Genomic DNA, 15,542 nt, shown 5'->3' with positions numbered 1-15,542 from the left:
AAGATTGGACTTAAGATAGATACATTGACCACACCAATTACCAAGGAAAAAGCATTTACGTAAATTAATTAAATTAAAAAGTGGAGCGGCAGCCATAAGAGGAAGAAGATTGCAATTTGGTTGCTTTGCTTCTTTAGTCCACTTTATCTTCTTTTTCCTCGCTTTTTCGCCCCACGCGTGACAGATTCAACCAGACCATGTGACCACACACACTCTCTCTCTCTCTTTTTACCTTTGTTAAGATTAAGATCATTTCCAATCCAATGGTGACAAATGCACATACCTAAATATAGCGGTTAAAGAGGTTCTAAATCTTCGACCAAAAAAAAAAAAAAAAAAAAAGAGTTAACGAAAAGTTAAAAAAAAAATTTTAATTTTAATGAAAAATGACAAATAAATGTATAGTGAATAACATCAGAAAAAAAAAAGTTAAAATATAATTTTTTGTTATAAGTGAACATTACCGAAGTATTTTGTTAAAACTCAAAAAAAAAAAAAAAAAAAGGTTCTAAGTCGAGAAAGTTGAAAAGATATGATTGAGAGATGTTTTTTTTGTGTTAGACATTTAAACCATTACCTGAAGTTATCAACGTTATTATTTTAAATTTTGGAGACATAAATTTATAATAGTACATGACAATATGTCTATTTATATTATTTATTCAAACGGATCTAAAACCTGATTTTTTTAAGTACAGATTGTGGTTTAACATTTTATAGTACTTTTGATTTCGCTTGGTTTTGAAAAGTTTAGCGAAGGGGAGGTTATCGCGTCTTAAAATATGGCATACCGAAAGCTTCTTTGAAGATTTACAAAAAGAGTTTTAGCCCGTGTTTCGATTTTTACGTATAGCTCACTAAGAGATATGAACAATGTTTGACTGCTTAAGGATAAGTAAAAATTCCTACTCAAACTTCTCCATGTTCGAATTACAAAGCTTTGTGCTATGATCAAAACCGTTCATTTTATAAGCTACTTTGTAAAGATCATCTAGACAAAAAATAAATTAAACGTAGGTCATTTAGTCAATCTATTATTACAAATATTAGACGGTTTTACTTTTATTAATCCTGTTTGATTTTTTTTATACAATTCAATGATGAAAAGATCCTAATTTTAATAATTTTTTTACAAATATGAACAATTCTGATCATAAATACAGTTCTATAAGAGCATCTCCAAAGAAGGCTTTAAATTCAAAACATCAAATTTCCATTTGATGGCTGACTTGACAATTAGATATATTGTCGATATTTTTCTTCCATCCGATATGCCAAAATTTATTGCTTCATTTATGTTTTTTTTTTTTTTTAAAAAAGAAAAAAAAAGGTATTGATTGTTTAAAAATAATTAAAAAATATACTTAAATTTGTTAGGATTTAAGATAAGGCAAGTGAAATGCCTTTGAAAATAGCAAAATTGACATAAAAGACACTTAAATATGCTAGCATTTAATATCTGATATCTTGAAGCAATGATGTCAATTTTGACATCTCATTTTTCATGTCATCTTTGTCATCTCGATTGGAATAAATAATACGTCATTTGTTACTGTTATATATCTATGTAACATTTTTTACATTTTCATTAAAGATGATCTAAGTCAACATCGTATAGTTTTTCTTTAAATAGTCAAGTATGATATTTTATCAAAACTTAAACCTAATTTAGAAATCATAAAAGCAATAATTCGAAACCATATAAGTATGCCATTAATTTATTGAATGACATATATCCTCTTGGGATCTGAATTTAGGGATCAATAGATCTGGATCATTGAAATTTGATCCAATAATTACAATTATTATAACTATTAAGAAGATCCTTTATTTATAACCGTTGGATTAAATTTCAATAATGTAGATAAATCCGTAGAGGTTCCGTGTCCTTTATCGAAGTGGACTACCATAAGGCAATTCTCACACAAACTTATTCCATCCCTACCAACCTCTCATGAGCCGCCACGTGCACGCAACCGAAGAAAATCTGACCCGGAAGTTTCTCGAAAATGGTAAGTGTTTCGTGTGGGTTCCCTCCGATTCTTCCGTCTCCCTCTCATCATCTTCCTAACCTCCCACCCTATAAATTCCCCCAAAGAACCTTCTAGAACCACCATAACCGATTCCCACCTTCGTCCCTCCAACCCAACTCTCTCTCCCTCTGGTTTCCTCTCTCTCTCTCTCTCTCTCTCACTCTCTCTCTCATCGTCTTCCAAATTTCCATTTCAATTTTCCTTTTCCGTTAGAGGCGCGGCTTTCGATATGGCTCCGACGCCGGTGGAGCCGACCGGCGAGTCCACGTCCGGCGAGTCGTCGCAGCGAGCTCTTCCAACTCCGTTTTTGACCAAGACGTATCAGCTCGTCGACGACCCCTCGATCGACGACGTCATCTCATGGAACGACGACGGATCCAGCTTCGTCGTCTGGAACCCCACCGTCTTCGCCAGAGATTTGCTCCCCAAGTACTTCAAGCACAACAACTTCTCCAGCTTCGTACGGCAGCTCAACACCTACGTAAGCATCTTGAATTCGATTCTTCAATTTCCGGCGATTTTCCGGTTGGAATTTATTAATTTCTGAATGTTTTGTGTTCGAATTTCAGGGATTTCGGAAGGTTGTGCCGGACCGATGGGAATTCTTGAACGATAGCTTTCGGAGAGGCGGGAAGCGGCTTCTCTGCGAAATACAACGCCGGAAAATCAACCCTCCGGCGCCGCCGGTGGCGTCGGTTTGGGCGGTTCCGACGGCAAAACCGATGATCTCCCCGTCGAACTCCGGCGACGAGCAGGTGATGTCTTCGAGTTCGTCGCCGATCAGAGCATCGTCGGAGATTATGGACGAGAACGAGAGGCTGAGGAAAGAGAACGTGCAGCTCACCAAGGAGCTGGCGGAGGTCAAGTCCCTCTGCAACAACATCTTCACCATGGTATCGAATTACGCTTGCGCCCAATCGGAGAACGGTTTCCCGGAGCTAAAACCGCTGGATTTGAAGCCGGGGAAGCGTTTCTCCGGAAAGAGGAAGAACGAAGAGGAAGAAGAGGCGAGTCCGAAGCTTTTCGGGGTGGTGATTGGGACCAAGCGCGCGAGAGAGGCCGGCGGCGACGGCGTAGAGAACGATGAGACCGACTTGCGGCTTCAGCAACCGAGTGGTAGCGAGGTTAAATCAGAGCCGTCGGATATTGGTCATAAGGAAACGCCGTGGCTGAAGCAATGCCACATGGCTAATCAGAGGGTGTGCAACTGATCAGTAGTTAGAAGCAACGGTAGATATTAGATGGAGTTGTACTTGGAAGAACCAGGATTGAGGCACGTGTTAAAAATGGGTTCACGTGCGTCGTCAACCTCTAGGGGGGCCCATTCCCTTCAAGAAGTTTCTTAGACTGTCTACTCTTTTTGCTTTATGAATTTTAGAAATAACACTTTTGTTTTTGTCTTCTGCCTTTTTGATTTTGCATGATATTCCGCATGGAATCTGATCAAATGTTCCCACAAAGACAAAGAAAAAGAAAAAGGTGAAATAATAAGCCTACAAGAAATTAAGTTGCGAAAGACCATACCAAAGCAACGAATCAATATGAAAGATTTAACGGCTCAAAATTCTTGTGTCCATCGGTAATATAAAATTATTTTATTTTTGCATCACCTTATTTTTCAACTTTTCATTGAGTTTCGTGTTTAAATATCTGACTGATTAAAGATTGTTGAATTTAAGTCAATCTTGGTGTAACATCGTAATTTAACTATAATTAGATATCGAACTCAATATAAACTCACAAGTAAAGACTAAATTGTGGTGTGTTGATTGAAGCCTACAAAATTTTGAGTTTGGGCAAATTCAACATAAAACGAGGAAACTCAAAATTGAGTAGTTCATCTTAATTGAAGATGGATTATAACATATTTTCGGTCCAGTGTTTAAAATGTTAGTGTCAATAGAAATATTGATATTCAAATTGGCAAAATTTCGATGGATGAAAATTTGCTCAAAAACGTGAAAATTTAAAATAAAACTTTAAGGAATTGTCATATAGTCGACAGTGGACCATTATGTCGGAAATATTAAAGAAATATGTAGTTTTTGGGCGAAATTTAAAAGTTTCTTATATTTCTCTAAATTTTCCGATATTGCTACGAAAAAATCAATGGATAGAAGAAACTCAAGCATCAAACACATGAAAACTAAATGGTGCTTAATTAAATAACTCCAGCTTTTGATTAGATTAGCAGACTAATTATACCATTAGTTTATAAGCCCTACGTCCCTTCCTAATTAGTTTAAATCATGATTGTTATCAAATTCTTTGCCATAAAACTCTACATTTTACTCATCATTAATCCCTTTGAGAAACTTCAGCACTTGAAGCATTGTAGGCCTCTGAGCTGGGTTATCAGAAACGCACGCACAGGCAATCTTCAACACTTGAACCATCGTGCGCTTCAAATCCGCGTCAAGCACCGTCGGATCAAGAACATCAGCGGCCTTCCCCTTCTTCAGCATCTGAAAAACCCACCCGACTAAATTCCCGCCTTCCAAATCTTTGAAATCGGGTCCGGTTGGCTCTTTCCCTGTCACCAACTCGAGCAGTATCACACCAAAGCTATAGACATCTCCCTTTGTGGTAGACCGTGCGCTCTGTCCATACTCAGGTGGAATGTAGCCAAATGTTCCGGCTATATCAGTGCTAATGTGAGTCTCACAGGCATTGATCAATCTTGCAAGTCCAAAGTCTGCAACTTTGGGTTCGAAGTCTTCGTTGAGCAAGATGTTGCTGGCTTTTATATCCCTGTGGATGATATGGGGGCCGAATCCATGGTGAAGAAAAGCCACGCCGCGGGCTGCACCCATTGCAATTTTGAAACGTCTGTCCCAGTCTAGGACTTCAGGATCTCCAGTCCGATTTCTCAGCCAAATGTCGAGGCTCCCATTTACCATATACTCGTAAACAAGGAGCTTCTCCTCGCCAAGAGAACAGTACCCGAGTAATGGAACGAGATTTTGGTGGTTTACCTTCCCCAGGGTTTCCATTTCGGCAATGAATTCTCGATGTCCCTGAGTTTTATACTCATTTAGCTTCTTAACCGCAACAGTTTTTCCATCTGACAACGTGGCCCTGTACACGGTTCCAAAGCCTCCATCTCCTATTATGTTTGTCTTGCAGAAGTTGTTGGTGGCTGCAAGAATGTCAACTAAAGTTAGCTTGAGAAGCGGCTGCTGAGACATGGCAACGTTGATGCTCAGAAGCTCCTGTGATCTGCTGCTTCTGAGAAAATAATGTTCCATGATACTAGTCAACCTGCTTTCTTCATCTTCTTCAGGATCATGCCGGCTGCTTCGGGTGATCCATCTTACTACAGCATAAGCTGCAACAATAAAGATTAGAGCACTTCCAACTACAATAGCAGCAACTCCCCGGGCATTAAACAATGCTGATTCATCAAAACTCTTGGCATGGCAATCCAAATCTTTACTTCTCCCACACAGTTTCTTGTTACCGGCAAGCGATTTTTCTGACAGGTTCCGGCAAATACCACTATTAGGAATCGGCCCTTCCAACCTATTTTCTGCCAAGTTCACGTAAAACAGATTGATGAGGCTGCAAATTTTCTCTGGAATCTGTCCAGAGAGCTTGTTACTTGAAACATCAAAATACTCAAGTTGCATCAAATTCCCAAGGTCTGGAGGAATCTCTCCTTGGAACGAATTTGAATGAAGATCCAAATCCGTCAAGTATGACAGATTACCAAGAGAATGGGGCAGCACCCCATCAAAGAAATTATTGCTCAAGTTCATCTTTTCGATCCTCCAAGCTATGGTATTCGAGAACAGCTTATCAACACCACCTTTAAGCCGGTTCTCCTGAACATACAGCCCCACGAGATTCTGCATGCTTGACAGCGATGAAGGAAGCTTGCCATCTAGCTTGTTCGAGCTTAAATCCAAGTGAGTTAGCTCTTTCAATTCCCCAAAGCTCACGGGTACAGAACCAGATAACTTATTACCAGTCAAATTAAGCTTCACCAAGCTTCCTAAACGACCAAAGCTTCCAGGGATGGTACTCGTAAGCTGGTTATTTCCCAGATTCAAGCCTTGAAGCTTCGGTGAATCACCAAACTCAGGAGGAATGGAACCACTGAGCATGTTCCCAGACAAATCCAAAGTTGTAAGGTTAGTTAAACGAGCGAGGGACCTTGGAATTTCACCAGAGAGCAGGTTGTTGCTGATCAAAACATCCACCAGAATAACAGAGTCACCCAAATCTTCAGGTATTGCACCCGACAACCTATTGTAGGACAGATCAAACACTCCAACATGTTGCACAAAGCTCAAAACCGGGATATTTGCTTGTCGAAAATACAATGATTTTTTCAAAGGAATTGAACCAGATAGATTGTTGTGAGAAAGTACCAGACATTGCAATTGGCTTAGCTCTGATAGCTCCGTTGGGATAGAGCCGCTAAGCTGATTGCTTCCCAGATCCAATGTGGTAAGACCGGTGCACTTGTTAAGCTCCGCCGGAATGTTCCCTTCCAGAAGATTCGAATTCAATATTAGAACAGAAAGGCTGCTGACATTTCCGATCTCTTTAGGAAGTTTTCCTGTCAGCCGATTGTTACTAAGGACGAGCCTTTCCAAGACAGCTGCCCGACCAATCTCATTCGAAATTGAACCGCTCAGCTGATTGTTCGAAGCTGTGAACTCCATCAAATTCTCCGAATTCCAAAGACTTTTCGGTATTGTGCCCGTGAAGTTGTTCGAATCAAGGTCGATCACCATGAGTGGAAGCTCCGAAAGGTAATTAGGGATTGCGCCGGCAATCCGATTGTTCACCAAGTTGAGCTGCGTCAAGTTCTTGCACTTGACAAACGTGCTGTCAATTGTTCCCGAGAGGTAATTGCTATCGAGATCAATCTCCAAAAGCGAACCCGCATTGCAAATCTCTTCCGGAATCGGACCCGTCAACAAGTTATTGCTCAAGCCAAGTAACCTCAGCATAGAGCAGTTGCCAATCTCCGGTGGAAATTTCCCGGAAAACAGATTGCTCGAAAGCAGAAGCGATTCGACTTGCTTCAATTTTCCGAGCCAGGAAGGCAAGAGGCCCGAAAGCTGGTTCTTTTCAACGGAAAAAGTCATCAGTGGAAGCTCAGAGAGCTCTTGAGGCAACGGCCCGGAAAGCGAATTGAACGAAAGCATCAAAGTCGTCAAACTTTTACAGTTCCCTAGCTCTGCAGGAACAGAGCCATTAAGCTCTGTGAAAACCAAAGCCAAAAGACTCAGGTTCTGCAACTTCCCTACGCCTTTTGGGAACGAACACCTCAATGGGTTGTACGAGAGGTCAATTTTGGTCAACGATTCCAGCTTAGAAATCTCTTCCGGCAACGGCCCTGTTATGGAACAGGAAGCAGCGTCCAAAATTTCGAGCCGCGAAAGCTCCCCGATTTCGCGGGGCAACGGGCCGGATATATGATTGCTGCCAATGTAGAGGTCCGTGAGATTCTTCAGGCTACCAATTGACGGTGGAATTGCCCCAGAGAGTGAATTACGTGATACGTCCATGGAAGCCAAAGATTGAAGCTTTGGAAACAGGTCAGAGGGAAGAGAACCTGAGAGGGCGTTGTTGCCCAGGTCCAGGAATTTCAGCCGGGTCAAATTTCCCATCTGGGTCGGAATATCTCCATAGAAGTCATTACTGGAGAGCTCCAGGGTTTGAAGCAGAGATAAATATCCCAGCTCCGGCGGGATTTTCCCGGTGAAAAAGTTGGTTCCGAGCTTCAGGGTCTCCAGCTCAGTCAACTCCACGATTTGGGTCGGTACTTCGCCGGAGAGCTGGTTACCAGTGAGGCAGAGGTGGTTTAGGTGTTTGAGGTTGAGAATTTGAGGTGGAATTTTGCCGTGAAGTAGGTTGGAGGAGAGGTCCAGCACGGCGAGGTCGGAGAGGGAGAAGAGGGAGGGAGGGAGCGGGCCTTTAAGGGAGAGGGACGGGAGGGCGAGCTCGGTGACTCGGCCGAAATGGCAGGAAACGCCAACCCAGTCGCAGTGCGAGGCGGAGGACCGCCACGAGGAGAGCACTGCGGGGTTTCCGAGGGCGGTTTTGAAGGAAAGAAGGGCTTCCTGTTCTGGGTTTTGGTCGTTTTGGTGGGAAACGCCATTGGCGAGTAGACAGAGGGACTCAAAAACTATGAATATAACTAAAAACAGAGGCTTTTTCGACGCCATGAAAGGGCAATTTGAGAAGAAGAAAGAGGGGTCGGAACCTGTGTTTTGCAGAGAGAAATAGCGGTGGAGAGAGGGGCTAATAGGTCATTTCACAAACGTTGAGAAGAAGCTTGAACGCCACAGCTTTTCTCTGCGAGTTGTGTGTTTGCCAAGGAGGCCATAAAAGATCGAAGACGAGGACGACGGAGTGTCATTAATTCGGTCAGGAGAAGAAATGCACCGCTCACGTGACTTGTACTCTCGTAACGGCGATTCTGTTAAATTTGCAAATGAGCCCCTTTTGTGACCCACATATTTCTTGAATTTGGGTCTGACCTCAATATGTTTCCTAGATTTAACATATAGATCCACCAGTGCCCTACTTTGTGCTACTTCATAGAATCCGGCTTTTGTCTCTTTTTAGCATATCTTTTGTATTTTCAAACGTGCAGGTGCTTCGGAAAATACGGGTTCTGTTTTTTTGCATGTCATGTGACATGTCTCCATCTTTTCCTTATTCTTAGCACCATGTAATGGATGTATTTGCAATGATTGATTAGAAATAAGTACTTTGTGTAATTTTTAAGGAAAATTAATGGAAATGACTTGAAAACTTTGAGTTTTAACGATAAAGACAAAATAAAGGGGAAAGTGAATAGTACCATGATTGACTTTTTAGTGTAAAAATATGGTTTTTCGTTAAAGTGAACAGTACTGCGATCTTTTCGTTAAAACTCCCTAACTTTTATTGTTGTCCCATAATTACCGTTATTCTCATTAAATCGAGTGGACGAAGCTATAACATAGAATATGACCATCTTAACGATCAGATATGGTGATTGTATCAAATAAGTGTAAATACTTTAGCCAAATTCAAATTTAACAATTGTGGACAAATTAGCATTTTGTAAGATTAAGGAGCTCATATACAACTTAAAAGTTGAGGGAGCAAATTGAAAGAAGATCATAAGTTGAGAAGACAATTGATAATTGTTTCCACTTATTTGTTATTGATGGGGTAAATTCACAATTATTTGTACCTTTGCCGCTCAACTCCATGAAAGTTCCAAGTTTACACAATGGATAAAATGTGACCCAACTTCTACTTTTTTTTCCTGCGCTTACTGAAATTTTGAAGAAATATAAAAATTGACAAATTCTGATCGAAATTAAAGCGTGCTCACACTTTGATTTTGGTCGGGGTGTTTCAAAAAGGGTTTGTAATTAATTACAATAATAACTAAGTCTTATTCTATTAAGTAATATCGGTCGAATTTGGTATCAACAATAAATTTAATTTTTTGGAAATACAAAATATTTTTGGAATACAGAAAAAAGAATTTCTGTAATTCCCAATATTGGTAAGCCCAGAAAATGGCTAAATTTACGATATTAGACAAACAGTGGTAAATAAATTGCATTGAAATCACAAGTGGTACAACTTGAACATTTATATCTAAAAATCATCACTCTCCATTTTTTGGTTTCTAATTTTTTTTCTTGAAGATTTCTATAAAAATGGTGAGGATCAACACTTTTTTTTTTTTTTTTTTTTGAAACAAAGTACAATATTCATTGATTGAGAACGAAACACATACAATTAGTTTCCATGATGGGATTCATTGCATTTAGTTTTTATAAGCAACCATGGAGAATTTTTACAAAAAATTAAGTACGACTTTGAAAATGTTTAGCAATGCATCTTAAAGAAACAAATAATAAGTTCTTCTATTGTACATATGTTTTTCTATCAAACATAATTATAACAATAATAATACTTTTTGTTGTTTCAGAATTCAGAAATAGTCTTACACAGACCCTCAAATACTTTGGCTTAGGTTAGCATCCATATACAAACTTAATTACAATAATTTAATTATGACAATTCTCACATCAAATGACGCTGGAGTGAATTGTATAAGTCTAAAACAGCTTGTAATTTCGTAAGGGGTGCACAACAGTTGGCATTCTCCAATGTAGATTGAAACTCTCAATAAGCCCCCTCACTCGTGAGAATTTTCAAACCTAACACATAGACAACACCAAGTGAGTGATGTGATGCACGTGTGTTCGTTGAGTTTCACTCATGCTTTGATAACATGAAAAAAATTTGAAATTCCACAACAAACCAATTAATAATATCAAAAGAAACTCAACTTACTTTTAAGTTTCTTTTATCTTTTTCATATGGAATTGATTCCCAACTGTAACCTATTCCCCAAAAAAAATTTCTCCTCGACGCTAGAATCATAGGTGTGCAACCTCTAAGGTGAACTGACGCGGAAAGCCCTCGAGTCGATGGTGACGGAGAGCCAGAGGACTCGGGATAGTGATATTTGATGAGACATGAGAGTTTAAAGGGGGAGGGGAGGTAGAGGGGGGCTGCCCCTGCGGCTGATCTGTCCCTTCTTAGGAAGCAAACCATGAACATAAATTTTCTCTTTTTTGAGGCGCACCATGTCCCTGCCACATTTCATTTCATTTTATCCATAATCTTAACCTTAATTAGTTTGCTACTTCATATCTCAAAATTTCCTCGGTATATACAAACACTGAGGTCCTGTTTGACACACCCTATAAGATACCAGATAATACTAATAATACAAAATACGATGTTTGGTGTTCATTTAGATTAAATAAGCGGTCGGATTAAATAATCCGGGCCCACCTTTTCTATACGGTATTTACCCTCTTCCTTATACCGTCCAAATCCACGGTATAATTTAGTCGGGCTTCTCTGGCTCCCTCCTTCCTCTCCAAATGCACTCCTTTCTCGTCTGAATCCCAGGTTCGTCTTCTCAAATTCTTCTTCTTCGTTTGCATCACAATTCGTCTTTTCATTTTTCTTCTTCTTCTTCTTCCCGGGCTTCTCTTGCTCTCTCCTTTCTCTCCAGATGGAGGTCTCCAGACAATCTCTCTTCCTCTCCAGAAGCTCACTCTCTTTCTCCCCTCACTCTCTCTCTCCTCGCCTTTATCGTTACGCTGCTGCTTTTTTCCAGCTACCCAAAAATCGCAGCTTGCCCGGTATGCATCTTCGATTTTGAGTATAAAGTTCCAATTTTTATTCATATGGGTTCTTATTTTTGCTGTGTATGTTTAAGATTTTGCATCCACCGGGATCAAATTTTGGTGGGTTTTGTGAATTGGGCATTGAGTTTCTAATGCTTTTAGAGAAATGGGTTGTCAGTGATGTTTTGATATCTCAATAGTTGGACTTGTGTTGCTACATGCGTTTTTTGATTTCTGCTGGGTTTAGCTAACTGGGTTGTGTGCTTAATCTGGTTGTTCTCCAACTTTCTTACGATTTAAGTGCTTTTAGGTGAAGTGCTTCCTATGCCTATTTGTTCTGTCTTAGTACTTAGTAGCTCGGAGGTATGAAATTTGATAGTATTTCGTGTTAATTTTTTATTGAACTTGAAGAATGAGGAATGCATTTGTGAAATTTGATACTATTTTTCTTTTTGTTATTTGAAAATTTATGTGGTTTTCAAAAGGTATAAATATGAGAAAAGTTCAACAAACAAACAAAGATTTGTCAAATTGTTTTTTCCTTGTCCTATCCAGTTCAATACCAAACACAGTATAAATAATACGGTCATTAGTCTGCTACTGCACCAAAAGCCTGACTAAGTTCGTCAGTATTATCCGGTGACTATTTATCTCATCCGACATAAATAGTTAGTACAGTCCGAGCTGCCAAACAAGGCTTGAGTGTCGACGTTTATGAAGTCATTAGATCATATTCAACGGTTGTTAGTCATTAATATTAAACCAGTTAATCAAACCAACGATCATCAATATTCAACCAGTTAATCAAACCAACGATCAATTGCGCTATGATACTCGGCGACTGCACTAAAAAATTATTCACAGCTTCAACAAAAGAAAAAGACAATAGTATAGGAGCGTGGAATGTTGAAAAAAAAGAATAAAGATTTGAATAATTCTAGCAACCAAATTAAATTAAATAGAAAAGAAGGTAGGGAGGGTATCAGTTTGTGTTTTTTATCCACTGAAGAAAGCTGATATGGGCAGAAAGCTTTTACACAAAGGAGGGGGGGGGCATCTGCCTTGTCCTATTGAAGCTGTATGGCATGAGTTAGTGGCGGTGGCGGTGGCCGTGCCAGTGCTAGTGCCAGTGGCCCAACAGAGAACAGATTTCAGGCAAAATTTTCAGGGATCTTATATCACCTGTGAAGATCTTCTGCCACCAAAAGTAGTATCAAACATTTGATCCCCCTTTTCTTTTGGACCAAAAAATTCAAAGCCAAATTTCCCAATAATATAAGAAAATGGATAGATGGCTCATCCTTGATTGCCTATAACTTAGATTTTTTTAACATGACTTAGGGATTCAACGTGAAAATGAAGTGGCGGCGGTTGATTACCTAACCTTTATCTGGCCTTGAAATCGGTAGCGTAAGATAAACTTACACAAGCGGAGTTAGATTTTAATATATATATATGCTAAAAAATTTCACTTTGTAGTTGTAATGAGACATTTTGATATATGTTGTCAAGGAAGCTAAGGTTACATCATAAAACAATTGGTAATATGCGGAATAGACTAATTTACTTATAAGTTTATGCAAGGCTTCTCGTCAATATGAGATTCATCTCAACAGTTTGAAATCGTGACTAGTAGTTAATGAGGAATTGCTCACTGCATGTTTAAGCCAAGCAGTGTCCCACAATTTAGACTAGGTAAGTGACTTTCGGACTCATTTACTCCCGCAATACACCGTTACTCATTTCTGTTTTGCAAATTGATTAAATCAAAGTGAAGTTAAAAGACAAAAATAAACGAAGTTGTAACTGAGAAAAAAAGTGCCTGTCGAAATCATTTTATTTAAAACGTTTTATCATTCTTTTGTCAATTTTAAAAGTTCTTGTTAAATAGTTTAGTTAATGATTAGAAGCGGCAGAAGCTGAGAGGAACAATACATCACATATATTGCATGAAAATTGAAACCCTAGCTAGGGTTCTTAAGAAAGTAAGCAAGCCATTAATGGCAGCAACAAGTGAAGGAAAGTTTCGGGATGAGCACATGCCTAGTCTGCAGTGCACTAGTCCATTGAACAAGAACAGTAATCAGAAGAGCCGAAGCGTTCACGTTTCGAGAGAGCTGATTTAGATTAGAAGAAGGAACAAGAAGACGGATTTGTTGCTAGATTTTGGGAAAAATTAAGGGTTGGGATTGATGGGAAAAAAAAAGGAGAAAAGCTTGTTTTGGTTTGCGTGAAGGAATTCCAAAAATGGAAGATTGAGAAAGATTTCTGAAGTGACTCTGCGTGAGAAAAGCAGAAGCAGGTGAGAAACATCAATATGCATGGCTTTGCAACTTGGCATCATTTTATGTGCAAAAGCAGAGTGACTGGCAGTGCTGCGGCTAAAAGCTGCTTTTTCCCCAGCTGATGAGATGAGTCCTTACGTATCTGTGACTGTGAGACAACCGCAGATTTATTGATTCCCTCGAGTGGTTCTGGATGATGGATTGATGGTAGACTTTGATTTCTCACTGTGTTTCCGATGTCATGTTATTAGATGGTAGGTACATGTTTAAATTCGTATTATTGATGAGACAAGATTTCACTATTTCTCATGGGCCAAGAAATTAGGGCATGCACATCCAAGTTGGCTGGCCATTGAACCTCGCCAAAATCCTTTGTCAATGGACCAATTTGGCTCAACTTGTTCAAATTGGACTTTATAGGGAACCTATTAAATACTTTAATTCGAGTTGCAATTTCCTACCATGGAAAATATTGTAGCAACGAGTCGCATAAAGTAACAATTGCTGTAATTTTCCACCTACCTACTCAGTCGGGTAAGTTCGAAATAAGGAAAAATGTATGGGAGTATATTTCCGGTGTGTTTTGATCGGTGCCGGCTTTGACGGAGAGCAACTTGTGCCTGATGTATGGTTAGATTAATTAACTTTGCGATTTGATTACTTTGTTTCTTGTTTGGACTGAGAGAATGGAGTGGGAGATTAAGAGATTAAGAAAAGAATATGTGGATTTTCTGTTTCAAATTTTTATATCATTTGTTGTTAAAGATCTGACTTTGGATTTAGTGTATTACTATATTATTCATCGTTTTGTTTTGTTTCATGGCTTCTTTTAAATGTTTACTATTAATTTTGTTTATCAATCACATAAGATAATTTTTTATTGTTTTACTACATTTTGGTAAGATTATATAATAAGATACGAGAACAAACGGGCCGTTGATAATTTAAGGACAAAATCCGTAAAATCTCAAAGACGATCTTGATTTTGATGATCTTGTTGTATTTGGGACATTGATGTTTTTCATTTGGACAGAGAATTCAATTCCTCAAACACAACTCAAGATAAAAACAAAGTTGAAAAACCGGATACCCTCAAACAAGGCCAATGGGATTCTATTCTTTCGTTTGCTCTACAGAATGCACACACTGATTCAATGTCCAAGAAACAGACACGTGGACGTAGTTGACCAGAAAAGTGAAGCTGCCCAAAAAGATGAGAAACGTGTCGAATGTGGAGGAAAAGAAGTCTCGCAGATTTGCCCGTAATTGAAGGTGATGATCGGATAAGACTGTGAGTGAGGAAGACAGCAGTCAATTGCAGGAATAAAATGGAAAAGATGGAAAGTTTTTGACGGTTTCTAATCGAAAGAGGTGTCAAGTTTGGAATGGTTAATTCCCCATTCAACGATTCGTAGACCATCCGGCAAGTGCTTGCATCCTCCCAAATTCCTTTGATTTTTGTCTTTTGAGACCTTTCACATTTAAATATTTGTGCTCAAAGGAGGACACATCTTTCATATGTCAAAACATCAATATCGATAAAAATATCTTGGTAGAAATATTCTTGGATGCTCAATATCGATGTTGATACCGGTTTCCTTCGATGTAAATTTGTTAAAAAATATGAAAATTAAATTAGAATTCTTTACATTTTTTTATATCATTTAGACTAAACATCTGTAATTTTTAAAAATTTGATTAAAGTGTTTTGACCAATAATCACATCTGTTTTTAAAATTAAAATAATTTTTAAATCTATCCTTTTATCTGCCTGATGCACTTTTTCTTATTTAGTGGAGATATTAGTAATTAAACTATATTTTCTCTTCTTCCAAATATATTTTTTCAATCACAGTTTTTTTTTTTGTTATGCAAACATTTAATATTATTTCTTTTTCCAAATGGTTTTTTCTTTTTCATTGGTGATCAACATAAAGCTCCGGGTATTTTTTTCAATTTTTTTGTGAAATTATAACTTTTTTGCTGTTTTTTTTAAGTATAGTTGTTGACGAATTATTATTAGGTACAATACATTACGTATATATTATCTACGA

General features: G+C 38.6%; 2 protein-coding genes and 1 long non-coding RNA gene across 3 annotated transcripts; 2 read left to right on the top strand and 1 right to left on the bottom strand.

Moving 5' to 3' along the window:
• The first annotated feature begins 2,063 nt into the window (after positions 1-2,063).
• LOC137735305 (heat stress transcription factor B-2a) lies at positions 2,064-3,436 on the top strand. The gene is made up of 2 exons (XM_068474719.2): positions 2,064-2,514; positions 2,603-3,436. Exons 1-2 carry the CDS (start codon positions 2,263-2,265, stop codon positions 3,242-3,244), a joined length of 894 nt encoding a protein of 297 aa, XP_068330820.2. The 5' UTR covers positions 2,064-2,262; the 3' UTR covers positions 3,245-3,436.
• Positions 3,437-4,190: 754 nt separating this feature from the next.
• On the bottom strand, positions 4,191-8,413 carry LOC137734528 (uncharacterized). Its single transcript, XM_068473773.2, has one exon. The coding sequence runs from the start codon at positions 8,213-8,215 to the stop codon at positions 4,322-4,324; it is 3,894 nt and encodes a 1,297-aa protein (XP_068329874.2). The 5' UTR covers positions 8,216-8,413; the 3' UTR covers positions 4,191-4,321.
• A 2,522-nt stretch (positions 8,414-10,935) lies between these two features.
• LOC148696017 (uncharacterized) lies at positions 10,936-11,607 on the top strand. The gene is made up of 2 exons (XR_015964918.1): positions 10,936-10,982; positions 11,089-11,607. It is a non-coding gene; the product is annotated as an uncharacterized LOC148696017 (long non-coding RNA).
• The last annotated feature ends 3,935 nt before the right edge of the window (positions 11,608-15,542 follow it).

This window comes from Pyrus communis, chromosome 7, assembly GCF_041283825.1.
Source record: "Pyrus communis isolate YQ-2024b chromosome 7, ASM4128382v1, whole genome shotgun sequence".
Taxonomy (NCBI): domain Eukaryota; kingdom Viridiplantae; phylum Streptophyta; class Magnoliopsida; order Rosales; family Rosaceae; genus Pyrus; species Pyrus communis.
The sequence above is the reverse complement of the archived record's forward strand: the minus strand, read 5'-3'. Positions and strand labels throughout refer to the sequence as shown.

Excerpts from the sequence above, each read along its gene's own strand:
- LOC137735305 (XM_068474719.2), top strand. The coding sequence starts at position 2,263 with ATGGCTCCGACGCCGGTGGAGCCGACCGGCGAGTCCACGTCCGGCGAG. Across the intron at positions 2,515-2,602 it reads TACGGCAGCTCAACACCTAC|GGATTTCGGAAGGTTGTGCC; the intron begins GTAAGCATCTTG and ends TTCGAATTTCAG.
- LOC137734528 (XM_068473773.2), bottom strand. The coding sequence starts at position 8,215 with ATGGCGTCGAAAAAGCCTCTGTTTTTAGTTATATTCATAGTTTTTGAG.